Below are 27,148 nucleotides of genomic sequence, written 5' to 3'. Positions count from 1 at the left end.
CTGGGCCAGGCCAGGCTGCCCGCCGAAAAATGCCCCCTGGTACCCGCTTCTAGGCCAAACGTGCGTGCTGGGCCCGTCTTCGATAAACACCCAGCCGCCCACAGACCAACAGCAGCCAGGCTAGGGACCGACGGCAGCCAGGTCTACAGAGGGGACCCGCTCCCTCGTCGTCTCACGCTGCCTGCCTGCCTGCCGCCACCACACGGACCCCTTCGCCCGGCTGCTCTGGCTCACCTCGCCCTGCCTGTCCTTCACAACAGCTACGTAGCCTCGTCGTCCTTCTGCACCATCGTCATCGCTACCATCATCGCCTAGTCCAACCAGCCAGCGCTGCGCATGTCGCGCATCCCCGTCCCCAGCCGGCACTACCATCCCGACGATCGTCCAGAGTCGCCCTCGCCCTCGCCCTCGCCCACGCCCCTCCAGGCCTCGCAGTCCTCAAACCTACCGTCCCGCCCCCTCTCCACGTCGACGCCCATCAAAGACATGAGCTCCATCAGCGGCTACCGCAACTCGCCGCTCAGCAGCGAGGCGACCGACACCCGCAAGCGCCAGTCAAAGCGCGACGAGGTGAGTGAAGCTGACACAGAAGAGCTCGCTCTTAATCGACCCATACCCGTCCGCTCACCTGCTCCTTTTCCATCCTCCCTCTCCGCTGCTTCACCGTTCCAGGCGATCCGCAAAAAGATCGAAGGCGAGCTGCAGCGAAAAGCGGGCAAGCCCGCCACGCCCGTGTCTAGGCGCCGCAAGCCCACCCGGCCCCCCGCAGCCGCCGGCACCGTCTCGGCCCTCCGTCCGCTCCCCGCCCTCACCGTCCCGCAGTCGATCAGCGTCGCCGATGCCAGTCAGCTCTGCGCTGCCAAGCGCACCGACTGCGTCCTCGTCGTCGACGATGAAGAGCACCTCGCCGGAATCTTTACCGCAAAGGACCTGGCCTTCAGGGTATGTCTCCGCCCACCTGCAGCTCTCCCTTGGCCGCACGCCGCACCAGCTCGCACCATACGCTGACCAGCCGCTGCCGTGCCCTTGCTCGTCGCGCGCTCCCTGCAGGTCGTCTCTGCTGGCCTCGACGCTCGCAACACGCCCGTCAGCGCCATCATGACCCGCTCGCCCATGGTCACGCGCGACACGACCAGCGCCACCGAGGCGCTCAACACGATGGTCACCCGAGGCTTCCGCCACCTTCCCGTCTGCAACGAGGACGGTGATGTCGTCGGACTGCTCGACATCGCCAAGGTCTTCTACGAGGCCCTCGAGAAGCTCGAGCGCGCCCACGGCTCCTCACAGAAGCTCTACAACGCCCTCGAGGGCGTGCAGAGCGAGTGGGGTGGCTCGGCCGGACCGCAGCAGGCCATGCTGCAGTACATCGAGGCGCTGCGGACCAAGATGAGCATCCCCGACATTGCCAGCATCCTCGACTCCCGGACGCTGCCGTGCTGCGTCGGTGTCCGCACCACGGTCCGCGAGGCGGCCCGGCTGATGAAGGAGCACCACACCACCGCCGTCTGCGTCATGGAGAGCTCCGGCGGTCCAGGCACCGGGCAGATTGGCTCGGGCGGGGCCGTCACCGGCAAGATTGCCGGCATCTTTACCAGCAAGGATGTCGTGCTGCGCGTGATCGCTGCCGGCCTCGACCCCAAGACCTGCAGCGTCGTCCGCGTCATGACGCCGCACCCGGACACGGCCCCTCCCTCGCTGACGATCCAGGAGGCTCTGCGCAAGATGCACGACGGACGCTACCTCAACCTGCCCGTCGTCGACACCGACGCGCGCCTGGTCGGCGTCGTCGACGTGCTCAAGCTCACCTACGCCACCCTCGAGCAGATCAACAGCATGAACGACGAGGCCAGCAGCGACGGCTCAGCTGGCGGCCCCATGTGGAACCGCTTCTGGAACAGCTTTGGACAGACGACGAGCAACCACGGCGACGACGAGAGCGCCGTCAGCGGCAGCGTGCGCCAATCGGAGAGCCAATTCGACATTCCTGGTACACCGTCCAAGTCCGGCTTCGTTGGCGACCTCAGCAGCGACCTGCACCCCAACGACAGCGCCAGCGCCGTTGGGATGCCACTCAACGGCGATGACGGCGGATCCGTCGTCGGCCAACAGGTCGCCGCCGCAGTCGAGACCGACGACGGCACCTACCTCTTCAAGTTTGTCACGCCGAGCGGCCGCACCCACCGCTTCCAGGCGCGATACGACAGCTACGAGACCATCCGCGAGATTGTCTGCATCAAGCTGGGCGGAGACCCCTTTTTCGACCCCGCCACCGCTTCCACCGTCGCCACCACTGCATCGGCCGACGGCACCGCCGCCGAGGATGGTGGCCAGGCCAACGGCGTCGCGGCGAGCTCCTCGATCGAGACTCCCGATCCGAACGACTTCCAGCTCGCCTACACCGACGACGAGGACGACGTGGTGCTGATCACGGCCGACGGCGACGTCCAGGATGCCGTCAAGGTGGCGCGCAAGCAGGGCAGGGACCGCGTCGTCTTGCTCCTCCAGGGCGGGCGCGGCTGGGAGGAGGCCGCGGCTCGCGCCAGCGCCAGCGCAACAGCCGCCAACGGCAGCGCCCAGTCGCTGCAGAGCAGCGGCGCAGCCAACAAGCGCAGGCAGCGCGAGGCGGCCGAGGCGCAATTGCAGAGCGTGCAAGAGGAGGAGGAGAAGGAGCTCGGTGAGGAGGCCGAGGCGACGCCAGTCAAGCGAAAGTCGAAGAAGGGTGCAAAGGGCGGCGACGACGACGAGCTCCTCTTTGGCGTGCTGCCGAAGGAGCTCGCCCTTCCCGCCGCGATCGGCTTCCTCGGCGTCGCCGTGCTGGCGGCCGTTGTCGTGACCCGCGGTGGCGGCAACTCTCGGTGAGCCTGAGAGATCATCGAGCAGGGGCCTCGGGACGAGACGTGAGTTGAGGCGCGGTGCCGCCAGGGCCTCAAGAGAAAGAGAGCTGAGAGACTTGAGGAGATGCGGGGCAGGAGCCTGGAACGCCTCCGTCGTTGGGCTGGCGGTGGATCCGCTGCTCTGCCCAGGCTCGGACACTTCAGGGAGGATCCTGCGCCAACCGAGCTTGGTCTGCTTTCCATTCGTTTTCCACATTCCCACCACCTCTCGCTGTGACCGTATAGGTTCGAGGCTCGAGATCCGATATACATAACGACCTTGTCGATGACACCCGTGCTCGGCCTCGGTCACGCGAGCGATGCGTGCCAAAACGGAAACGGAATGGAGTGGCGGAGGGGATCACCGGAACCACCTGTGGCAGTCGCTCAAGACGAGCGAGCGCGCGACAGCAGCAGCAGAGTCTCTGTAGCTGCTCGTCGATGGCGTTCCGAGGGTCCAGGTCGGGATGGAATCAGGATGGCTGAGCCGCGCCTACCCGCGTCGCCTTTTGCTTGCCTGTTTGAGCGCAATAGGGGTCGCTCGCCAAAAGGCCGATCCGACGACGATGAGAACCGCCCCGAGCTGGCCGCTGTCCCAGTCACATGAGCAGGCCCGATCGGTACTCGAACATGGCGTTCGCTGCTGCCCTGCTTTACACTCGACGATGGCCTCGAGGTCGACATAGGTGCTGCGGCCAGCATCGCCTGCTCGCCGAGTCGTCGCGCGCCGAAAAAGGCGTCGAAAATGGCATGCCAAAACCCGGGCCAGCGTCGCGTGCGGGGGCGAGGCTGCGCCGTCCCTCTGATCCCAAGCCTGCCTCGGCCTGCCTCGCTCTCGCTTCTCTCCACCCGGCGCCCCTGCCCGTCTGCCTGCGCTCCGTCGAGCCCCAAGCAGGCGGACCCTGGGCATCGCCCGCCGTCTCTGGGAGGCCCTCTGGCCTGCTCCGCCACTCCTCCTCACCACCACCACCCTGCTGCCACCACTCGGATTCTCGACCGATAAAAGGAACGAGGAACAAGGACAAACAGCGTCTCACGTCGGCACCACCATCTCCTCTCCTCGCCACCTCGACGACATTGGAACGACAGTACGCACGAACGACGGCAACGATTTCCATGACCTAGCGCACCCACTCCTCCATCCTCCCGCCACTCGACACCCCTCTCGCCTCACTGACGGCCCAGCGACGCTCTTTCTCAAGCAAGCTGACAAGGCCCTCCTTCCCGCGCCTAGACCCTGCTATGCCATCAGCATACCAGTCCGTGCCGCAGAGCGATACCCCGGAGAATCCTTACGCCACAGTGCACCCGCACGCCGCTCCGCGGTATGCAGCCCTCCCCCATAATGACAGCCAAGACACACTGCTAGCCGAATCGCCGCTCGACGGCAAGCTCGAGCACGAAGAAACTGGGGACAATGATGGCGACAATGACGAGAAGCGGGCATCGCGACGGCCTTTGTCGCCGCGTCGGGTCGAGGACTGGGAGGACAAGGTGATCCTCGTCCTCAAGGCGACCGCCGCCGCACTGGCCGCACTTTCCCTGCTCTACGTCGCATGCTGCTTTGTTGACGGCAGCGCCGATGGCTCTCGCGCCGGCTGGAATCTGCTACCTTGGAGCGACTCGTTCCACAGCCACCACCACCACCGCCCCGCCGTCGACCAGCAGGCCATCAGTGTTGACGGCACGCCTGTCGCTTCGATGCAGGGCGACGGCATCATGTTCGGCCTCGGTGTCGGAGACATCACTGGCCCAATCGTCGAGGTCAACATGATGGGCTACGCCTCAATGCCCCAGACGAATACCGGGCTCCACATCCGTCTCCGCTCCCGCGCCTTTGCTGTCGGATCCCGCCAACGCCAGCTTGACCTCGGCGCCGCCGCGGGCAAGTCACCGCATCAGCTCATCGCCACCGCCGACGGCTCGCCCTCGCGATGGATCTTCATCAACTCGGACATTTGCATGGGCGACACCGCCGTCCGCCGCGGCGTCGTTGACCGACTTCGCGAGCTGTACCCGGGCCTTTATGGCGAGCGCAACATCGCCTTTGTCGGCACCCACTCCCACGCCGGACCGGGAGGCTTCATCACAGCGCTACTGCCTACTCTCACTTCCAAGGGGGTCGTGAAGCAGAACGTCGACGCCATCATCGAGGGCACCGTCCAGGCGGCGATCCGCGCCAACGACGATTTCGAGCAGCGGCTCTACAACGGCAAGCGGACCCGCCTCAGCTTCGGACGCAAGAGGTTGCCCGAAGCGCACATTCAGCGCAGCAGGTACGCCTACGAGCAGAACCCTCAGGAGGAGCGGGACCGCTACGGCGGCGACGATCTCGACCACGACTTTAGCCTGCTCAAGTTCGAGGAGCTCGCCAGCGAGGGTGGGGAGGGTGAGGCCCGCGAGCAGGCTGAGGCAAAGGGCTTCCTCTCGTGGTACGCCGTGCACGGCACCTCGCTCTACGAGAACAACACTCTGACCTCGGCCGACAACAAGGGGCTGGCGGCACTGCTCTACGAGACGGCGCAGGAGCCCGACCGGATGCCCGGTCAGACGACGTTTGTCGCCGGCTTCTCGCAGTCGACGGTGGGCGACACGTCCCCCAACACCCAGGGCGCCTGGTGCGATGACGGTTCCGTCTGCGAGTACAAGCACTCCACCTGCGACAACGGCCACGGCAAAGACCGCGTGCAGACCTGCCACGGCCGCGGGCCTGCTTGGGGCGACGCGTCCCTGCTCGAGGTCTCGCCCACCGGCAGCTGGGACTTTGCGTCCAACGAGATCATCGCCCGAATGCAGGTGGACGCCGCGCGGGACATCATGTCGCGCCCAGCGTCTGCGGGCGGCGGCGATGGCGACGGCGACGGCGACGAGTATAGCAGCTTGACGCTCATCGATGAGGGCGGCCCGGTCAAGAGCGTCAAGATGAACGTCGACATGAGCCGCTATACCGTCTACCGCAAGGATGGCAGCCGCGTCAAGACGTGTCCCGCCGCGCTCGGCTACGGCTTCGCCGGCGGCACCACCGACGGCCCCGGCGCCTTCGACTTTGTCCAGGGCAGCAACACCACCGACCACCACAATGCGTTCTGGGACGTGGTCAAGGCGTTTATCAAGTCGCCGACCGAGGAGCAGAAGGAGTGCCAGGCGCCCAAGTCGGTCCTGCTCGACGTCGGCGAGATCCACCGACCCTACGACTGGGGCCCTTCGATTGTCGAGGTCCAGATGCTACGGGTCGGGCAGCTCTTTATTCTGGTCGTGCCCGGCGAGTTTACTACGATGGCGGGCCGCAGGCTCAAGGCGGCCGTGGCGGCGTCGATCTCCGAGGCCGGGCTGTTGCCCGAGGGCGTCGAGCCCATCCTTCAGATCAGCGGGCCCGCATCGACGTACGGCCACTACATCACGACCGAGGAGGAGTATAGCGTGCAGCGGTACGAGGGTGCGAGCACGCTGTTCGGCCCCCACACGCTCGAGGCCTACCTCGACGTCTTTGCACGCCGCCTCGTGCCTGCGCTCAAGGAGGATGCGCGCGACCTGCCGCAGGGGCCGTGGAAGCAGGTCGATCTCAACAAGTCGTACCAGCTCAAGACGGGCGTCGTGTACGACAACGCCCCGCTCGGCCACAAGTTTGGCGACGTCCTCACTCAGCCCCTGCTGTCGTACCCGGTCCCTGCCCCATCCGCCGCCGCTGTCGCCGGCCGTGGCCGCGATGCTCTCGTCCAGGGCGCTGCGGCGCCTCGCTGGCGCAACGCGTCGCTGGCCATCTTCGAGGACGGGCCGGTCAGGTCGCAGGCGTCGAACGTGACGGCCGTCTTTGTCGCGGCCAACCCGCGCAACAACCTGCGGCTGGAGGGCACCTACTTTGAGGTGCAGCGGTACGCCGACCACGGCGAGTGGAGGACGGTGCGCACCGACGGGCACCACTCGACGACGCTGCGGTGGAAGCGGACCAACGGCCTGACGGGCAGCTCGACGGTCGAGGTCTCGTGGAGCATCGAGAGCTGGACCGAGCCTGGCCTCTACCGCATCGTCTACAACGGCGACCGCAAGATGCCGTTCACGGGCAAGGTTTCCGGTAAGTCGCAGCGACCGTCGGTCTGTCGCACACCCCCGCGAAGCCTTGATTACGACCGATACTGACCTCGACCCCTCCTTTTTCTTGCTCGCTTGCACGTCGACGGCGCCGAGCAGAGTTCATGGCCATCACTTCGGAGTTCTACGTCGTCTGAGGGCAGGTCTGTATGCTCTCTCCCCACTTTTCTTGTATTATCGCTTCGCCTGGATCATCGCATCGCAGTCCAACTCGTCGTCGACGCCTCTGCCGTCTGCTTGCTGCCACAGGAAAGACCCAATCTGTGCTCTCACACCCGCAGCAGGGCGAGTGCGCAGCGCGGGCCGTCCCGTCGCGCCCCCTTTCGGGCCGAGGCAGCTCAGTCTCGAAGGCGCTCGGTGCCGAGGGGACATCCCTGGCCTGTCTGTGCGCGCACGGCCCCCCACTTCGACAGATGAAATGGGCGGGCGGGCGGGCCCAAAGGCGCGGTCTGGCACGTCAGAGACAGGCTACTGTAGGCAGGCGGGCTAGCACCGACCGAGATCGTGGGTGACCGGCGGGCGTGCGACCGTGCGTACCAGATCAGATCAGGCTGCGCGCCTCGCCTCTGCATCGTTCCGTCATCGCCCCGCCTGCCTGCCTGCCAACTGCCTGCTGCCAACTGCCTGCATTTCGATTTTCCCCACGAGCTCTGATCCGGCCAGCGCAGGCTGGCTTTCCCTCCACACGTTGCGACGCTGCCTGCCTGCCTGCCTCTCCCCATCCGGCCTGGTCCTATGCTGGCCAGACACGCGGTTGCGCCAGTTCCGATGGCTACGCCGTCGTCGTCGTCGTCGCCCGTTTGGGTTGCCAGGCCAGCACGGTATGCGATGGCCGTGCCGCGTCACTACTCTGCTCCGTCGAGCCGTCGTCGTGCATGCTCGCCGCCATATGGTGGCCTTTCGCCGGCCGTCGTTTGTCGCTCGTACGACCGTCAAGGCAGGGGGAAGATGAACGACCAGCAGCAGACGTGCGCTGTCGATGTCATCCAGGTCGAGCGGGATGGTCTCGCCAGAGTCCAGACCTTCGTTGGACAGGACTCAATGGGCAGGCGGAGAAGGGAAGGCAGGGAAGCAAGCAAGGACCCCAGGCCGGCCCCTTCTTGGATGTGGTCAGCTGAGGACGTCGGAGGTCGTCCGTCGGTCGAGACGCGGAGAAGCAGCGCAGCCAAGCAAGGCCGGCAAGCTGAGGTAGGCAGACGGGCAGACGGGCAGGCAGGGAGGCAGGCAGCGCAAAGCCACGCAGGGTCCACCTTCCGGCTATGCTCGCCCAGGCAGGCTAGCGGTAGACGCTCGCTGCCTGCCTGCCCGTCCTGCCTCTCTCGCCCCGCCCCTCCGTCTTCTTGGCTGCGATGGTCAAGGTTGGCCGCGATTCCGCTAGACCCGCCTTCCTTTGCTTCGAGGGCCCCTTCCATCGAAATCGACGGGCGAGCTCGCCTCATCATGCAGGGTGCGCAACGACGACGTCGAGCTGGCTGCGCAGACAGGCCGGCCGCCTTTCCCCTGCCTGCTTCCCAGCTTGGTCCGGCCTGCCTGCCAGCCTGCCATACTCGCTCGTCGCTGCGGATGGCTCAGCGGGCCGAGGCAAGGAAGCGAGCGAGTAGTGAGGGGAACGGGGGCAGCGCCGACGACGGCGACGTACGCCTTCTGCGGTGCCAGGCCTGCCATCCGTCTCGCGCGCCCTCGCCTCGAGGCATCCCCGCTTCCTGGGAACCGGCTCCCTCCTCGCCCCGCCCCTTCAAAAGGACAAGACGGCCTGCTCCCAACCCTTCTCGCTCTTTCCCCCGTCCACCATCCACCCCAGCAGTCCTTCGCCCTCGATTATCAAGCAGGCGACGCCGACGACGACAGCAGCGACGACCAGCAGTACTCTGTCCACCCTCCCCCCTCCCTGACCATCCATCCGCCCAAAGAGCATCCCTCTTCCCCCCCTCTGTCGACTCCATCCAGCATGAACTCGTTCTACTACGAAAACGTCCTCGGGGCGCTCACCAAGAAGCCCGATGTCGGCATCCCGCCCATCCCGCCGCACCTGCACCACCCCGAGCAGTCGACCCAGTACGGCCACACCTACCTCTGGGTCGTCTTCGCCATCATGGCCGTCTCGTCGGTCTTCTTCTTCATCACCTCGCAGCGCGCCTCGTACCGCTACCGCCTGATGCACACCACCACCTTCTTCATCACCGCCATCGCCGCCCTCTCCTACTTTGCCATGGCCACCGGCGTCGGCAAGGACTTTGTCAACGTCGGAACCAAGAACGACCCCCGCCCGCGCGAGTTCTTCTACGCCCGATGTGAGTAGCGCGGGACAGCAGGCCAGGGATGGCGTACGGAGGGCCCTATGGAGCGCCTTGCAGGCTTCGCGAGGTTGGTACAGGAGCCACGCTGACCCCGTCGCGTCTCTTTTCGCCTGTTTTGTCTCCGGTGCCCCGCTTCACTACCGCCCCCGCAGACATCGACTGGGCCTTCACCACGCCGCTGCTCCTGCTCGACCTCACCTTCCTTGCCGGCCTCCCCGTGGCCGAGATCATCGTGCTGATCATCGCCGACCTGGTCATGATCATCACTGGTGTCATTGCCGGCTTCCACCCCGTCAAGACTGGCAAGTGGGGCTTCTTCGCCTTTAGCTGCATCGCCCTCGTCTGGATCATTATCCAGCTCGTCACCTCGGGACGCTCGACGGCCTTCCACCGCGGACCCAAGGTCGGCGGCCTGTACAACCAGGTCAGCCTGGCGCTCGTCGTCGTCTGGTCGCTCTACCCCGTCGCGTTTGCCCTGTGCGAGGGCACGGGCAAGCTGTCGGCCGACAAGGAGATCCTCTTCTTTGCCATCCTCGACGTCATCGCCAAGCCCGTCTGGGGCGCCTGGCTCCTCTTCGCCACCCCCGACGAGGGCCACGTCCTCGTCCCCGAGAGCCTCTGCGCCCCCGCTGGCAGCCCCGGCGGTGGCGGATACGGCGCCATCTCGTCGGAGCCCCGCGCCGAGGACGCCTAAAGGACGTCGACTCTCCTGTGATGGACGGTCAGTCCGGCTCTCCGCATCGCGCACGACAAGCCGCCGTCAGTGCTACTGCTGGGTCGCTTCGCCGGTGCTGCATCCCGGCCGGCCGTCCCTGCGACGTTTGCAGCAGACGTATATACCAGCCCCGGCTCGGTCCCCACCATCACCCAGGCTCTTGCTCGCGTTTTCGGTTCTAGTTGAGCTGGATGCGCGTCGCAGAGCCCCGTCTCTTGGCACTGCCCCGTACTCGGATCAACGGCGATCTCGTGTCCCCTTGTCCGCTGCTAGTCGATGCTCTCTTCCGCCCCCTCCCCTCCTCTGCTCTTCAATGCTGTGCGCATAGCATTCGCTCTCCCTTCACTTTGTAGCCTAGCTCCTCCCCTTTCACCCCCTCTTGCCTTCTCAAATCGATGAGGTTCCCCACATCCACATTTGGATACCCGGAAGGCGGTGCAGTGGTCTCACCGGCCGCCCGAGCTCACATGCCTACCCGAGAGTGCGAGGCTGGAAGGGACGGCTCGGAAAGTTGGCGTAGGCTCAGGGGTGAGGGTATCTTGGGGCGTTGCCAAATGGAGCGCAAGCGGTAGTGTACAGACAGAATGAGCGGGATTGGACGAGGATAGCGAGGGCTTGACCACGGACAGCACTAGGTCGACTTGCGCGGCCAGACGACGAGGCTATGCAGCGTGCTGGGTCTCGTCGCTCCGTGTGTCCGGCGAGGCGTGCTGGTCGGCGAGCCCATCGATGTTCTGCAAGTTAAATGCCGCGTTCCTCCGATACTGTCGTCATCAGCAGCAAGCCAGGTGGGCCCAAAGGGAAAGGGGGGATGGGGTGGAATGAGCACGGGTGCCTGGCAGCAACGAAGAGGATGGTGGTGCGCGCGGCGCATCGCACTCACGCCCTCCCACATTTCGCCGGCGATGGTGATGGCCTGGTTGTGCTGGTTGATCTGGGTGACGGAGGTGGATACCTCCTTGAGCGCCTCGTTGAGCAGCGACACGTTGCGGATGATGCGCTCGAGGAGGAGCGACTGCCGCTCTTCCTGTCGGTCGTCGGTCGGTCGAGAGGGGCAAAGGCGATGTGGTCGGTCAGCGCAAGTGTCTCGCGTGGCTACGGGGCTAAGTGTCTGTCTGTCTATCTGTCTAACTGCTCACGTAGGGATTCTCCATTTTTGAAAGCGATGCGCAGTGGCGGAGGATGTGTGACACGAGATGGGTGGCGAGATCGAGGCGAGAGCGACGCAGCGAGGTGTTGTTGTGCGCACGTACTCTTTCTCCAACGACGGCGGCCGCGCTGTTGGACGCACCGCACGCCGCCATAGGTGGAGGAGCGGCGGCGGCGGCGCGTTTGGCGCGTTTGTCGCTGGCCCGCTGGATTTTCTTTTCTCGCCCGAATGGATGACGAGCGGAAGCAAGCCAGCTTGGGCTGCTCTGGCGTGATCGGGGCCGAAGCCGGTGTGCGGTGCCCGCTGGGCCACTTCTTCCTGGCTGGCGGCCCTGGGGCGGCAGCTGCACCGGCGCTCGGCCTCTTTGTCCCAAGTCACATTCGACCCCACACGCCACCGCTACCACCACCACCTCCTCGTCAAGAAACGGGCAAGCAAGGCAAGGACGACTGGAAAAGCATCGCGCCTTTTCCTCGAATCGTCCAATCTCGCCCCACCGCCGCCACCATGGCCATCGCCGTGCAGTCTCCCGAGATTGCCAGCGTCACCCTGCACCGCGCCATCCCCTTCCACCTGCACCTCTATGTCCTTCCCTTCCTCTCGCTCTACCCCATCGCCGCCTACGCCTACCTCGTCCGCTACGATGACTGGATCCGCAGCGAGGAGTGGACCTTTGTCTACACCGTCGGCCTCGTCACCCTCCACGCGCTGAGCTTCCTAGTGACAAAGTGGTCCATCGCCGCAAAGGCCATCATCACCTGCACCTCGGCGCGCAGCCTCGACGATGCCCAGCTCGTACGCATCTTCCCGCACCCGCACAAGGGCGAGGGCGAGATCGTGCCCCTCAACACCACCCGCAGGCCGGGCATGCCCGTCGAGTACGCATTCACCTACCAGGCCGACAAGTACATCCTCGCCAACCCGGACCCCACCGCCGCAAAGACCGACATCCTCGTCTCGCCCCTCATCCAGGTGCCCACCTTCCGCAGGTTGCCCTACCCCGCCGATGCCCAGCCCACGCTGGGCCAGTTCCAGGGCAGCCACGGCCTCACCACCCAGTCCGAGGTCGACCTCGCCCTGGGCACCTTTGGCAAGAACCACTTCGACATCCCCATGCCCCGCTTCGCCGACCTCTTTATCGAGCACGCCGTCGCTCCCTTTTTCGTGTTTCAGGTCTTCTGCGTCGGCCTCTGGATGCTCGACGAGTACTGGTACTACTCGCTCTTCACCCTCTTCATGCTGGTCGTCTTTGAGTGCACTGTCGTCTTCCAGCGCCTCCGCACGCTCAACGAGTTCCGCACGATGTCGATCAAGCCCTACGCCATCTGGGTCTACCGCGCCAACGCCTGGACCGAGGTGCAGACCACCGAGCTTCTGCCGGGAGACCTCGTCTCGATCGACCGCTCCAAGGAGGACTCGGCCACCCCCTGCGACCTGCTCCTCGTCTCGGGCTCGACGATCGTCAACGAGGCCATGCTTAGCGGCGAGAGCACGCCGCTGCTCAAGGAGAGCATCGAGCTGCGCGACGCCTCCGATGTCCTAGACGTCAACGGCGTCGACCGCAACAACGTCGTCTTTGGCGGCACAAAGGTGCTCCAGACCACCCGCCCCGAAGCCGACGGCCCGTACGGCAAGCTGCAGGCGCCCGACAACGGTGCCCTCGGCGTCGTCCTCAAGACCGGCTTCGGTACCTCGCAGGGCCAACTGATCCGCCTTATGGTCTTTACCAACGAGAACCGCGTCACGGCCAACAACCTCGAGTCTTTCGTCTTTATCGGCTTCCTCCTCGTCTTCGCCATCGCCGCCAGCGCCTACGTCTGGGTCGTTGGCACCGAGATGGAGCGCCCCAAGGGCAAGCTGCTGCTCGACTGCGTCCTCATCATCACGTCGGTCGTGCCGCCCGAGCTGCCCATGGAGCTGTCGATGGCGGTCAATGCGTCGCTTATGGCGCTGGCCAAGTACGCCATCTTTTGCACCGAGCCTTTCCGCATCCCCTACGCCGGCAGGGTCGATGTCTGCTGCTTTGACAAAACCGGCACCATCACCGGCGAGGACCTCGAGGTGCAGGGCGTCGCCGACTGCGCTCCGAGCGGCGAGGCCAGGCTGGTGCCGCTCAAGGATGCCTCGAGCGAGGCCACGCTTACCCTCGCCTCGGCCCACGCGCTCGTCCTGCTCGAGGACGGCCTGGTGGGAGACCCGATGGAAAAGACGACGCTCGAGGCTATGGACTGGAAGCTCAACAAGGGCGACGTGCTCTCGCCCACCGACCCCAAGGCCTCGAACCACCGCTTCACGATCAACGTCCGCCGCCGCTTCCAGTTCTCGTCGGCGCTCAAGCGCATGTCGACCGTCAGCTTCGTCGTCGACGCCGGCGGCTCGCGCAGGACGCTGGCCGCCGTCAAGGGCGCGCCCGAGACGCTCAAGTCGATGTACGCCAACCTGCCCGCCCACTACGACGAGACCTACAAGGGCTTCACTCGACGTGGCAGTAGGGTGCTCGCGCTCGGTTACAAATTCATGGACGACGTCAAGGACGCCGGCAAGGTCAACAACGTCACCCGCGACCAGGTCGAGAGCGGTCTCGCCTTTGCCGGCTTCCTCGTCTTCCACTGCCCGCTCAAGCCCGACGCCGTCGCCTCGATCAAGCAGCTCAACGACTCGTCGCACCGCTGCATCATGATCACCGGCGACAACCCGCTGACGGCGTGCCACGTGGCGTCCGAGGTCGAGATCGTCGACCGCGACGTCCTCATCCTCGACCTGCGCGAGGGCGCCAAGAGCGACGATGAGCTCATCTGGCGCTCGGTCGACGAGTCGCGCCTGATCCCCGTCAGGGCGTCGGACCCGCTCGACGCCGCGCTGTTCAAGGACCACGACATCTGCATCACGGGCGCCGCCATGAAGCAGTACCAGGACAACGCCGCCGCCTGGAACCAGCTCGTGCAGCACACGTTTGTCTACGCCCGCGTCTCGCCGAGCCAGAAGGAGTTTATCCTCAACTCGCTCAAGCAGCTCGGCTTCGTCACGCTCATGGCCGGCGACGGCACCAACGACGTCGGCGCGCTCAAGGCGGCCAACATTGGCGTGGCGCTCCTCGACGGCACGCCCGAGGACCTCCAGAAGATTGCCGAGCACCAGCGCAATGAGCGCATGAAGAAGGTCTACGAGTCGCAGCTCAGCTTGACGGCGCGCTTCGGTCAGCCGCCGCCGCCGGTGCCGCCGGCGCTCAAGACCCTCTACCCGGACCTCGAAAAGGCGCGCGACGAGGCGCTGGCCAAGATGCAGAACCAGCGCACCGTCGATCGTACGGCCAAATTTGACCTCTCGGCCATCACGGCCCAGATGGCTGACGCCGACCTCGACGACGGACCGCCCCAGATCCGCCTTGGAGACGCCTCGGTCGCCGCCCCATTCACCTCGAAGCTGTCCAACGTCGCCTCGGTGCTCGCCATTGTCCGTCAGGGCCGCTGCACGCTCGTCGCCACCATCCAGATGTACAAGATCCTGGCGCTCAACTGCCTCATCCAGGCCTACTCGCTCTCGGTCCTCTACCTCGAGGGCATCAAGTTTGGCGACTACCAGGTGACAATCTCGGGCATGCTGGCCAGCGTCTGCTTCCTCTGCATCTCGCGCGCCCAGCCCATCGACAAGCTGAGCAAGGAGCGCCCCGTCACCAACATCCTCAACGTCTACGTCTTTGGCTCGATCCTCACCCAGACGGCGCTCCACGTCGCCACCATGTACTACATCCAGCGCCTCTCGGTCATCTACGAGCAGCCCGACGACGTCGTCGACCTCGAGGCCAAGTTTAGCCCGTCGCTCCTCAACACGGGCGTCTACCTCCTCGGACTCTCGCAGACCGTCTCGACGTTTGCCGTCAACTACATCGGCAGGCCCTGGCGCGAGGGCATCAAGGAGAACAAGTACCTCTACTACGGCCTCGTCTCGGTCGGCGCCATCGCCGTCCTCGGCGCCACTGAGAGCTTCATCGAGCTCAACGAGTGGCTCCAGCTCGTCAAGATGCAGGGCGCCTACCAGGCCCGCCTCGTCGCTATGATGCTCGCCGACTTTGGAGGCTGCTACCTCCTCGAGAGCTTCTGGAGCCTGTTTGCCGACGTCAAGCCAAAGGAGCTCGTCACGCGCGGCAGCAAGCGCAGAGAGGAGAGGAGGAAGAGAGAGGTCCAGGAAGCCGCCGTACGCGCGCTCGAGGACATGAAGCGCGACGTCCAGGTCGCCGGCAGGCAGCAGCAGTAGTAGCAGGTTGCAGTCGCCCCGGATGTAGCAGCCGTAGCAGCAGCAGCAGTCGCACGGCTCCGCCCAAGGTGCTCGCCCCTTTTATCTCGTCGGCGCAGCAGACTGTCGCTGCAGTGTATATACAGAAGAGCTGAATCGATGCTGATGCAGAAGGCAGGGACGACAGCAGCTAGAGTTCTTCTTCGGTCCGCTTGAAGCTTGCTCGCGTGCTGATATGGGGCGTGGGCAGCGCGAGTCCTTTGAAATTGCAGGCAGATGTCCAGGACTTCCTTGTCTCCCTCAGACTTGCCGAGGCCCCTGCAGCCACAGAAAGCACCAAGCCAGCAACATATCTGCAAGCGGAACAGGGACACTCGAGGAGATGGACAATGGACCGGGCCGGCCAAGGAATGCACAAGCTGCAATGGGAAGGGATGGGGTGATCGACTCCTTGTAGGCACAGACTGACAAGTGCTGTGCCACACCAACAAATAGCGCAGACAGCAATCATGGATCTAGAAGATACAGGCAGGCCAACAACAAGCACTGCAGGACAAGGTCAAGCTGTTGCAGGATGATGAAAAGCGTCTTGGCAGGACGAGGCGAGGCCGGGAGCTCACGCCACGAGCGGCCAACAGAGTGGAAGGGCGATTCTAATCCTCGTTTCATGTTGTACTATATGATTTGTTTTTAGAGCGCCATTTCCAACCACTTGGCAAATAGCTCAGTTGGTTATTGCGGCGGAGGCTTAGTGGCTTAGCATAGGATTGCAAAATGCATCCATCCTGGGGTCCCGAGTTCGATTCTCGGTCGCCGCTCTTTCCTTCTACCTTTCCTACCTGTGGTCCTTGATTTTTTTTTTTTGGCTCGATTGCCTGCTGTGCCATGCTGCCACGGTACTTCCCTTCGATGAATCTACGCCGCAGGCTGTCTTCGGGCAGACTGCAGCTGTAGGTCTACCCTCCTCCCATCGTGCGATCGCAGCGCCATCGAGAGGGCAAGAGCCGTACGTGGGTGTTATCAGGGCGCGGGGGCGGGCGCAACGTGGGAACGTAAGACGATCTGCCGTTGTGAGCGACAGATTGGACCTCGTATCCCCGCTCGGCAATGGCCTCGAGGTGCTCGGACACCTCTGCAGCCAGATCGGCGCGCAACGGGCTGAAGGTGGGTCGGTTGTCCGGGCGCGGAGGTGGGGCAAGACGGGGCGATGGGCTACGCATGCATCGGCCATTTCCGGACCACCGGCCAGGCACCAAAGCTTTGCCGGCGAGCTTAGCTATGTATGTATATGTAGCTGAGCAGCAAGCAAGCAAGCAAGCTGCCAGTTTGCCCCGCGAAGGTTACACGGCACACCGTCAGCCGCGTTGCAGGCGCAACAGCCGGCCTTCTGCTCAACGCGTACCGCACCATCTCAAACTACTATAAGGCATGCTTCCGAGCGCGATCTGGCCTCTTCTTGAGGCGAGTCGCCGAACAGGTAGAGGCCGTCATTGCCGTCCGATCGGGTATTGTGTCCAGGGCCACCAAGCAGGAACCCAGGCCAGTCGCCAAACCTGACACCCGCCACCGGCCATGTACGCATGGCTACAGCAGTGGCCCGCGAGCAACATGCGGGTTGCACTGACTGCGCCTGATCTCAACACCTACTTTATCGTTGTCCCGGTCCTTGCCGCTATATCACCGACCCTTCTTTTCGTGTCATGGCGACCACCTGCTCAGGCAGGGCGTCCCGCGATCGCGCCCCCGATTGACCTCATAACGCATAGCGGAACTCCGCGGCCACCTACCGCTGCGCTCCTGTTTCAAGCTTGGTTTGGCACAAGGGGCGCACCGTTGTGCTCCAGGTTGCCACCCTTGGATCATACTGTTTCCCGACATGTGGGTCGTCTTTACGGCCGAGGATATCGCCGCGCGACGGTGCCGTCTGCGTCTGCACGTATGTACTCGCGATCGGGCCTCTCGGGGCGAAAGGGAATGCCTGGCAACGTGAAGGCAAGCGCTGGTTCTCTTCCTCTCCCAAGCTGCTCGAGCTCCCTTCAGGGGCGGTGAGGCAACGCTCTCTAATCAGCTCGCTGTTCACGGGTCACCCCAACCACCCCCAGCTCGAGGGTTTGGCGCGTATATAAGGGGGCCGTCTCCGGAAGACGATCTCAACGTCCATCACCTCACAACCTCCACGACAGATCCCGGCGATCTCACCATCCAGTCCCCTTGTCTCGATTGCTACTGCTTGCAACCTGAAGCCTGGCGCTTCCCTTCTTATAAGCCACCGACCTGCCCCCACGTTTGATCCCAGTCAACTCGCAAACCCCTTCGACACCTCACAAGCCAACATGGTCAAGCTCTCGCACTCCTTTGTCCTTCTGGCGCTTGCCTCGATGGCCGTCCTGGCGTCCGTCCCCGCTAGGGCTGGCTCCCACAACGGCAACTCGTCTCTCGAGAAGCGAGCTGCCAAGCACGGCTACAACGCCGTTAACGGTGCCGGTTTCCGGCGCCACGTCAGGAGGAAGCACAACTCGCACGATCAGGAAGGGGATGGCACGCAGAACGAGCAACAGGGTGGTGCCGAGCAGGACGGCGGCCAGTCCAAGAACAATGAGGGAGGAAACGGCAAGAGCGGAAAAGCGTCCAAGAATTACCAGGGCGCTTCGGGAGATGGGTCGGGTTCGTCCGGGAAGGGTACGACCGACGGCAGCTCGTCCTCCAACGCCAAGGGCTCGACCACCTCGACCACGGCCAAGGGAACGGGATCCGGCGGGTCTGGATCGTCTAGCGACTCGGCTCCTGCTGGCGCCACCAGCGGCTGCACGTTCAGCACGGCCGCACAGGTGGCCGCGGGCAAGGACAAGTGCACCACGATCGTGCTCAACAACGTGCAGGTCCCTGCCAAGGCCACGCTCGACCTGTCTGGGCTCCGCTCGGGCACGCAGGTGCTTTTCCAGGGCCAGACGACGTTCGGCTACGCCGAATGGGAAGGCCCGCTCATCCTCGTGGGCGGCAGCGGCGTCACCGTGACAGGAGCCTCGGGCTCGGTGATCGATTGCGGCGGTGACCGCTGGTGGGACGGCAAGGGCGACTCGGGCAAGAAGAAGCCCAAGTTCTTTGCGGCCCACAGCCTATCCAACAGCCACATCACCTCGCTGAACGTCAAGGACACGCCGGTGCAGGCCTTTAGCATCGCCGGCTCGTCGGGCCTCACCATCAGTGGCATCACCATCGACAACTCCCTGGGCGATACAAAGGGCGCCAAGAACACCGACGGCTTCGACATCGGCTCGTCGAGCGGCATCACCATCTCGGACGTCACGATCCACAACCAGGACGACTGCCTCGCCATCAACTCGGGCAAAAACATCCAGTTCTCCAAGGCCCAGTGCACGGGAGGCCACGGTGTCTCGATCGGCAGCGTCGGAGGCCGGGACGACAACGTCGTCGACGGCGTGACCATCGAAAGCGTCAAGATCTCCAACAGCGTCAACGGTGTTCGCATCAAGACGGTCGCGGGCGCCAAGGGCACAGTCAGCGACGTCACCTACTCGTCGATCCAGCTCGAAAACATCTCCAAGTACGGCATCACCATCCAGCAGGACTACACCCTGGGCTCTGGCGAGCCCACCGGCCGACCGACCAACGGCGTCAAGATCCAGAACCTCAGCATCAAGGGCGTCCAGGGCTCCGTCGGCTCGAGCGCCGTTCCCGTGCACATCGTGTGCGGAAGCGGCAGCTGCACTGACTGGCAGTGGTCCGGTAACGAGGTCCAGGGCGGCCAGAAGGCCGGCGGCTGCCTCAACGCTCCCCAGGGAATCACGTGCTGAGCCTGTAGCCCAGACCAGGTCGTGCCCTGGGCCCTTTCCGAACCACGGCCTCTCCCAGTCCCCACTCCTCGCCTCCCGCGTCGCCTCCCCTACCCCTCCTCCTCTCCTTCCCTCCATCCCCTCCCTTCTTGTTCGCTTGCAGCTCAGTCTGCGTCCGCTCCTTTTTCCTTATCGTAGTCCCGACCTGTCGTCGCCCGACATTTGAAATCCCACCATTGTTCGCTCTGTCGATGAACTTGAAAGGCAGGCAGGCGCCGCCAGGCACAGGTCTGCTGGGGCATCAATGCAGGGCAGCATCACGGATCGTCATTCTGGCCCATCCGAATCAGCTGACATGCCAAACCTAAAGCTTGACCAGCGAAAGGATCAATCGCGGAGTCGCCTTCATACGGCTATGCTTCATGTCAATGAAGGACGCTAGGCGTCCGGATCGTCACTCAAAGTCCGAGCTGCTCCTTGACGCTGTCCTTGATGATCTTCTCGTACCCTTCGCGGTCGTCCCTGTACATCTTCTGTGGACGGGGCGATGTGTCGATGGCAGAGAGGGTGCGGAGAGAGGAACGGCGGGTCAGCAAACTGCAGCTTTAGATTCAAAGGCTGAAGCGTTCGTGAACGTACGCATGCGTCGATGTTGGCTCCGCTCTCGACGTTTGGTTCCGCCAGCATGCTAAGCACCGAAAGGAGGATCTTCTCGATCGACTGGACCGGAGACCAGCGCTCGGAGGACGACTCGTACACTAGAGCCGGGCCAAAGAGATGATGAGGGTGTCGAAAGATGTGAGCATATGGGCTCAAGGGTCAAACTTTCTCGGGAGGTACCCACTGTTGGGATCGTCGCCCGGCGCGTGCAGGATAGAGATGCAGACGAGGCCATCGGCGTAGACTGTCCGATGACATCGCAGCAGAGGCAAGATACAAGGCGTCGTTAGTCAGCATCTCTGACAGAAGAGGGCCCCCTCGGCCGCAAGAGCGCCGCAAGTCAACGGCCTTGGCCAACTCACCATTGGGGTGGAAGATGGGCGGGTCAAAGCGCATCGTCGGTGGCTCTAGCGGGTACGACGCCGGGAAGCTGAGCCGTGCGGAAAAGACGCCGCCCTCGAACGGCGTCCCGTCGGGACCAGGAACAAGCGCCTCCCACTCGAGGTAGTTGTCCTCGGAGATGGGTCCGACGGCGGGGAAGAGCGAGTTGGGATCGGTGGACAGCTGGCGGTACTCTATCGTGAGGCGCTTGATGGCGGCGCTGCTGGAGGAGCGGTTGTTGAACATGGCGGAGAGACGTTCAAGGGGCAGGGAGAGTCGCAGAAAGGCGCGCAAGCGAGTGTCTCTAGGAGAGCGATGCTGTTCGCCGATCGGACGTTGGCGCGATGGTGGCGGTTGGTGGCGGTTGGTGGCGGTATGTAGGTGGTGGTGGAGGAGGTGTTACAAACCTGGCCCGTCCGAGCGCCGAAAGTGTTCGGTCCAACCAACACCTGCAGCTGGCTGGCACCCTCACGTGGACGGCGGACGGTGCCCGATTGGAAAACAAATCGGGAATAGGACATGCCAGGCCGGCCTTGCTTGTCCCCTCTCCCACCTCATCGGCATGCTGGCATGGCGGCGCCGGGTCGAGCGGACGGAACAGAGTAGTCAAAGCATGCGATCTTCACCTGCTCGCACCTCGGTCTACCCCCCTGCATGGCAGAGCCAAAGCCGTGGTGGCGAATCATCGTGGGGCTGCGGTGAGCCTGGCCAGCTCCGTGGGGCCCGCGCAAGGCGACAATTGTGGTGGTTTCGTGAAAGAGCAGCTCTGAGGGTGTTATGCAGGGTGCAGGAACAGGCTCGGGTCGCGGCCCCCTAGCCTGCTCGAGGGTCGGCCCAACACGCACGTCACGCACACGCACACACCGCAGGCCCTCTGGCAGGCGGGCCGAGCATCTTCCAGGGCGGCCCCAAGGCAAAGAGGAGCCTCGAGCAAGCATACCTGTGCATCCTCGCTGCCGCCCCTTCAACGCGTCGATGCATAGCCGGCGCCAGAACTGACCTCCGCCTCGCTACACATACTCTCTCTAGAGACTAGGTGTCACGAAGGCGTCTACGGGAGCCACAGAGGACCGGCGTCGTCTCGTCAGGCTACCAGAACAAGGGAGGCCAGGATCGGCTTTCGTGCCTTCGCGCGCGGCGCAAGGGGCCCCCGCCCAAAAGTTTTATCAAGGAGCCGTTGCGCTACGCCATCGTCGTGACCTGTGTGGCTCGGCCCGACCCACGCTGCCTTACCGTAGCGCTTGTTGAATGGCCCCGCACACCGACCTTCCCCAGCCCAAGGCTCCTCTCGCTCTCTGCTACCAGCTCGCTCGTCTCCCCTGCGCACCTGCAGCAGAAAGGTGTGGGTCTGGCGCCCCTTTTCCCCTTCACCCTACTCGGCCATCGCTTCTCGACGAGCACCTCTTCCCGTCCCGAAACCGCTCCAGCCAGTGGATCAGCTTGGGCCACCTCTCTCGACATACTGCGTCGCTACTCGCCACTACTCCCGCCACTACTCGCCACTACTTACCGCCCACAAGCCCGAGAGTTGCCTGGCCTGAACGGCTGCGCGACCATCTGCAAACAACCAACGATACGGCCCTGCGACCGACCTCTGCTTCAATCTTGACGACAACGCCCAACAGGAGCATACCGACACCTACATCATCGCAGCGGAAGCTGGATCCAGTGTAACGGCCGCCTGCATCCGATCCCTGCCCCCCGCGGCATCTCCGAGTCCCACACGACGACGCCACGACGGCATCGGGCCGAGCCGTTTGAGCTCTAGAGGGTCGACGCAACTCGAGCAGCAAGCAAGCAGAGATCGAGGGACAGGGATCGGCACACGTTCGTCATCCCTCGCGTCCACCGCCGACCAGCAGAGCCCTTCGCCCCGGTCTGCAGCCATCGCAAGCTCGGCCTGTTTGCCGCCGCGGAGGGGATGCCGGACTTCGACCCATCCTCTGCCGATCCTGCGATACGACAGCTCTCGTCGCGCTTAAGCATGGATCCCAGCCTGAGGGCGGCCGCACAGGCCGACGTCGACTGGGCAGACGATGACTGCGGCAGCGAGCCCAAACCCGCCAATGGCGCTGCAGACAGCGACTCCGCCATGAGCACCCCAGCGTTCACAACCCCGCCGCTGCCGCCGCCATCCCCGCCTGCTAGCGAACGATACCTAGACCGAAGCGAGGACAAGGCGTCGACGATCAGCATGCCCTGGTCGGCGCACACAGCTTCGAGCGCGAGCAACGCCCTCCTGCAGTATGCGACGGGCCCGACGCTGCTGCCACAGCAGATTGCAGAGGTCGTCTCCAACCTCTCGCTCCTCGCACGAGTGTCCCTCAAGTCGGCCGCGTTCTTTATCGAGCTCGTCCTCGAGACGGCCAAGTACGGCACGGGAATGGGTCTCGGGATAACTCGACGGGCTCTCATCAGCGCCGTTGGCACCGCTCGTGCGCTCCATTCGATCGGATCGGGCCAGGGCTGGAACGCGCAGGACGCCGGTCGACCCATGACGATAGCAAACTCGGTCCGCAACGCCAAGTGAGTTGGCGGGATCTGGTCTTTGCCTCCTGCGTGGGCAAAGCTGGCTGTGCTGACTCTCTGGCTTTCTTCGCCGTTCAATGATTCGCCTGCAGCGATGCGTTCCTCTCCCTGCTGGACAAGTACACGGCCGTTGGCATCTATTTGATCCATCACACTTTCACGATGGCGGAGCTCTTCGCCATGAGCAGCTTCTACATCGCCTCGAGCAGCATCCAGGTCGGCCTCGCCGCTGCCGACGAGTCCGTCCGCACGATCGACGGCATCTTCGGGTCCAACGAGACCTCGCGGGCGCTGGCCTCGTTCATCACGCTGGTCAGGAGCGAGATCCGCGGCGATCCACGCTTCGCCGACAGAGGGAGCCTGAGCATCCTCGCCACCCTGACCAAGGCTATCACGGCCTTTGCTGTGCTCCAGAAGTCGACCTACAAGCGCAGCGCCAGGAGCATGAAGATGAGGGTGCTCTACGACTGCACCGTGCTGGGCGAGGTCGAGACAAAGAGCTGGCGCTCGATGATCGTGGGCTCCGGCAACTTTGTCAAGACCCAAGGACCGCCGGAGCCTCAGCTGCTCAAGTCGTCAGACGGTGCGCACACCCCGCCAGCCATCTCCAACGGTTCGCCGACCGGCACGTTCCGGGACCTCCCTGAATCGAGCCAGCACGGGCCTTACCCTGGCCCGCCAGCTTCGTTGGCAGGCATGGCCTCGCCGAGCGGCCGAGCTTGGAACCAGCTAGGACATGGGCTCTGCCTGACCGACATTGGACCTAGCTATGCTGAGTCGGAATGGGCGTTGGGCGGACCATTCTCGCCCTCAGCCCAACAGCCCACTCGCCCTGGCTCGATCTGCGGCGACGATGTCTCCATCATGGCCGATCTCGACTTTCTCGTGGGCGCAGAGAGCGAAGCGGAACCGACGATCTGGACGGCCGCCGAGCTGCCCGCGCATCTGCAGCACGAGCTCGGAGCGTTTGACGAGGATCACTTGCGGCGCGGCGTTGCGCTCGAAGGGCTGCAACTTGGTGGCCCCGGTCAAGTGCGCAGGTACGTGCGCAAGCGTCCCGGTCCCGGCAGGAACGAGACCGTCTACGAAGTGACAACCGAGACGATCGAGACGACCGAGACCACCACGACTACCGAGGAATGGCCAGGACGAACGTCTCGAACACACCTCGGGCCCCCGCAGAATGGTGGCGGCGGTGGAGGCGGTGGCTCGAGCGTCGTTGAGCGTGACATCACAACCTCTCGGAGCGGCCACGGCATGCAGTCGATATTCGACGGCGGTCGAGAGACATCGTACGAGCAGGAGGAGGAGTGGTGCGAGGTGGCACGAACGACCAATGATCCTCCCTCTGCCCGATCCGACAGCATAGACACTCTGACCGCAGGGTCTCCTCGAGCCACCATCCTGGACGCCATGGACATCGACGGCGCCGACCAGGCCGAGGCCTTGCCGGAGGCGCCCAACGGCGGTCCCATCATCCGCCGCAACCGGGAGGGTACCCGCGGAGACCGGAATTTAGATCCGACGACAAAGATGCAGGTGGTTCTCAAGACGATGACCAAGAAGCTTATACAAAAACGACGGACGGTGCGAAAGATTGAGCTGCGGAGCGACACCGAGGATGACGAAATGCTCAACGCCGTCGATGAGCCCTGGCAAGGGCACGCTCGCCTCGCAGCGCCACTCGAAGACGCCAGGCACGAGCGCGAACAGACGTCGCGAGCGTTTCCGCAGCACGGCTCAAGAACCGCGCCGGCAAGCCCGACCACGGATCGCCACCTCTTCTTATCTCGCGCGATGCCACGCTCGCGTCCTGCTGCGGAAGCGGCACCCACACGGGAGGACAATGCGGAGATGGCCAACGGTCTGCAGAAGGTGCTCAAGATGGCTCGAAACTCGCTCAAGAGCCCGCACAGTGGCAATCACATCCGCCCACTGCTCGCCAGCAGCACGCTGAGCGGTAGGAGACGGGCGACGCCGGACTCTGAGCCACCGACGCCGGCCGAATCTGCAGATGACATGGATACGACGCCAAAGAGAGCCTCGTCCAGGAGATCGGCAGACGGAAAGCAGCATGACAAGAGGCAAGGGAAGATGCAGTCCGGCCTGGGACCGGGCGCCTCCCCTCGCACTAAGCGCACCGCGTCGGCAGCAGAGGCCACCGAAGCGAAAGCTGCAAAACAGACTGGCTCAATGAGCCCAAAGAAGTCCGTATCGCGAGGGACACTGAAGGACCTGCCACCGATCCCTTCTCGCACCGACTCAAGGGCGGCTTCTCAGGCCGAGTCTGGGCACGGCTGCAGGGCCGCCGCCAAAGACCTCGCAAACAGTTCCGCGCCGTTCCCGACGGCGTCGACGGGGACCCAGCGAGACAAGAGGCGTTCGAGGGCGCCGTCGATCACATCGCTGCACTCGTACGCTTCGCGGACACATAAACAGAGCACCGCTCGTGGGCCGGCGCCAGGCAGCTCATACACCGAACCTGCTGGCGCCTTCCCCCGAGCGCACCTTGTCGTCAACCTCTACAAGTTCATGCGTCACTCGTCCGCCGCCTACGGGCAAAACTTCATGCGCATCCTCGGCATCGGCAGCCTCGATTACTTCTTCCCAGACACAAGCAAGCACCATGCCAACGTCTGGGCGTTTGCCCACCACGTCGGGATTCCGGTGGACTGCATCCTCCTCAACAGCTTCTCGGAGCCACAGTCGCTGTCGTCGGAACGTGAGTCGTCGCCTCGGTCGGCGCGGGCTGTCCCGTCTGATCCTCTTGACTGACCACTGTTGCGTCTCCTTCCCTCCAGGCATGTCGCCACTGGTCAACTACGTGGCCATCGACGATCAGGCACAGGCGGTTGTGCTCACCTGCCGCGGCACACTCGGCCTCAGCGATATCTTGACAGACCTGACTTGCACCTACGAGGACATTGAGGTGCCCGGCGGGAAGCGCGGGGAAGTCTACCAGGTCCACTCTGGCATGCTGGCTTCCGCCAAGCGGCTCTCGTCGGCTCGCGGAACCGTGATGCAGACGATCGCCAACGCCCTGGAAGCGAATCCAGACTACGGCCTCGTCGTCACCGGTCACTCACTCGGAGGCGGCGTGGCCGCACTGCTCGCCATCCTCCTCAGCTGCAGATCGACGTATTTCCAGGAGCAGGTGTTGCTGCAGAGCAAGCAACAGGGTCTACAAGCTGGCAGCGGCTCCATCCGCCATCCCAAGATCACCACGCCGTTTGTCACTGCTCTCGGCTCGGGCTTGCCAGCAGGGCGACCGATCCACGCCTATGCGTACGGCGTGCCCGCGGCAACCTCGCTGGACTTGTCGCGCTATTGCCGTGGTCTGGTCACCAGCGTCGTGCATGGCCACGACTTTGTGCCGACGCTATCGCTGGGCATGGTGCGCGATATGAAGAACGTGGCACAGACGCTCTGCTCCGACGCGGAGACTGACACGCCGCAGCAGATTGTCGGCAGAGTCATCGGGCTCTATCAGAAGCGCAGGAGCGCCACGGGTCGCGACGAGGCGAGGCGCGCACAGCCAGCTGGCCTCCTCGAGGATGGTGTGCCGCGGCCCTCGGACCCGCCAGCCCACGAGCGAGACTTGATCATGGAGCCCGAGGAGCTCAAGCAAGGACGCAGCCGCAATCGCGCCAACGACTCGGGATACCAGGACCCAAGACTCGCGGACGACGACCTCGATCCTTTCTCCTACTCGCAGGGAGGTGGACTAAATCCCGGCTCGGCCTCCCGCGGCGCACAAACGTATGGCGCAGCTGGAGACGCCGGCGACGACGACGCCGATCTGCAAGACTGGCTGTGGAGCTTGATCAAGACGATCCGGGCCGACATGTGCGAAGAGAAGCTCTACCCGCCCGGCGAAGTCTATTGTGAGAGCGACGATTCCTGGTTTTTGCCGCTTTTCGCGCTACCTTCTGACCCGCCTCGTCGTCAACCTCTTCTTCATACGCACGCACAGGCATCGAGTCTTTCCCAGTCTTTGTCACGCCGCGAATGCGCCCGCCGGGCGAGGGCGCGACGCCTTCGTCGCCTCGAACATCCTCGCCCGAGTCGCCGCAAGCGGGCGATGGAACCGAGGATGGACGGGCCGAAGCGCACCGTGTCATCCTGCGTTTCTGCGAGGACGTCGAGAAGCGCTTCTCGGAGCCCATCTTTGCCAAGAGCATGCTGCGCGACCACATCCCCACCAATTGTGAGTGTGGCGTGGACCGGAGCCCATCATGGTCGTCGTTGTCGCATGTTGCTTCATCTCAAGCTGACATCCGGCCGCTGAGTTGGCTCTTCCTCTTCCGCTTTGACAGACGAGCTCTGCATGTCGCTCCTTTTCGAGAGCGTCGTGCCGCGGGCACCCGGATCGTGAGATCCGAGCTGCGAAGCCCTCGCCGCCTAAGCTATCCTCATCCCTCATCGAC

General features: G+C 64.1%; 8 protein-coding genes across 8 annotated transcripts; 6 read left to right on the top strand and 2 right to left on the bottom strand.

The window, feature by feature from the left end:
- Nucleotides 1-336: 336 nt before the first annotated feature.
- PFL1_03660 (uncharacterized protein) lies at nt 337-2,859 on the top strand (the record flags this gene model as incomplete). Its single annotated transcript, XM_007881179.1, has 3 exons — nt 337-570; nt 673-942; nt 1,051-2,859. 3 exons carry the CDS (start codon nt 337-339, stop codon nt 2,857-2,859), a joined length of 2,313 nt encoding a protein of 770 aa, XP_007879370.1.
- A 1,256-nt stretch (nt 2,860-4,115) lies between these two features.
- On the top strand, nt 4,116-7,099 carry PFL1_03659 (uncharacterized protein; the record flags this gene model as incomplete). The annotated part of the gene is made up of 2 exons (XM_007881178.1): nt 4,116-6,945; nt 7,062-7,099. The coding sequence occupies 2 exons, from the start codon at nt 4,116-4,118 to the stop codon at nt 7,097-7,099; spliced, it is 2,868 nt and encodes a 955-aa protein (XP_007879369.1).
- Nucleotides 7,100-8,910: 1,811 nt separating this feature from the next.
- Nucleotides 8,911-9,953, top strand: PFL1_03658 (uncharacterized protein; the record flags this gene model as incomplete). Its single annotated transcript, XM_007881177.1, has 2 exons — nt 8,911-9,253; nt 9,412-9,953. 2 exons carry the CDS (start codon nt 8,911-8,913, stop codon nt 9,951-9,953), a joined length of 885 nt encoding a protein of 294 aa, XP_007879368.1.
- A 683-nt stretch (nt 9,954-10,636) lies between these two features.
- On the bottom strand, nt 10,637-11,128 carry PFL1_03657 (uncharacterized protein; the record flags this gene model as incomplete). The annotated part of the gene is made up of 3 exons (XM_007881176.1): nt 10,637-10,738; nt 10,858-11,001; nt 11,114-11,128. The coding sequence occupies 3 exons, from the start codon at nt 11,126-11,128 to the stop codon at nt 10,637-10,639; spliced, it is 261 nt and encodes an 86-aa protein (XP_007879367.1).
- A 503-nt stretch (nt 11,129-11,631) lies between these two features.
- PFL1_03656 (uncharacterized protein) lies at nt 11,632-15,378 on the top strand (the record flags this gene model as incomplete). Its single annotated transcript, XM_007881175.1, has 1 exon — nt 11,632-15,378. The coding sequence occupies one exon, from the start codon at nt 11,632-11,634 to the stop codon at nt 15,376-15,378; it is 3,747 nt and encodes a 1,248-aa protein (XP_007879366.1).
- A 2,312-nt stretch (nt 15,379-17,690) lies between these two features.
- Nucleotides 17,691-19,172, top strand: PFL1_03655 (uncharacterized protein; the record flags this gene model as incomplete). The annotated part of the gene is made up of 1 exon (XM_007881174.1): nt 17,691-19,172. The coding sequence occupies one exon, from the start codon at nt 17,691-17,693 to the stop codon at nt 19,170-19,172; it is 1,482 nt and encodes a 493-aa protein (XP_007879365.1).
- Nucleotides 19,173-19,609: 437 nt separating this feature from the next.
- On the bottom strand, nt 19,610-20,438 carry PFL1_03654 (uncharacterized protein; the record flags this gene model as incomplete). The annotated part of the gene is made up of 4 exons (XM_007881173.1): nt 19,610-19,684; nt 19,791-19,909; nt 19,996-20,055; nt 20,174-20,438. 4 exons carry the CDS (start codon nt 20,436-20,438, stop codon nt 19,610-19,612), a joined length of 519 nt encoding a protein of 172 aa, XP_007879364.1.
- A 1,675-nt stretch (nt 20,439-22,113) lies between these two features.
- On the top strand, nt 22,114-27,096 carry PFL1_03653 (uncharacterized protein; the record flags this gene model as incomplete). Its single annotated transcript, XM_007881172.1, has 5 exons — nt 22,114-22,718; nt 22,814-25,443; nt 25,523-26,605; nt 26,695-26,928; nt 27,038-27,096. 5 exons carry the CDS (start codon nt 22,114-22,116, stop codon nt 27,094-27,096), a joined length of 4,611 nt encoding a protein of 1,536 aa, XP_007879363.1.
- Nucleotides 27,097-27,148: the final 52 nt, after the last annotated feature.

The sequence above is a fragment of the Pseudozyma flocculosa genome, assembly GCF_000417875.1.
Source record: "Pseudozyma flocculosa PF-1 unplaced genomic scaffold scaffold00011, whole genome shotgun sequence".
NCBI lineage: Eukaryota > Fungi > Basidiomycota > Ustilaginomycetes > Ustilaginales > Ustilaginaceae > Pseudozyma > Pseudozyma flocculosa.
The sequence above is the reverse complement of the archived record's forward strand: the minus strand, read 5'-3'. Positions and strand labels throughout refer to the sequence as shown.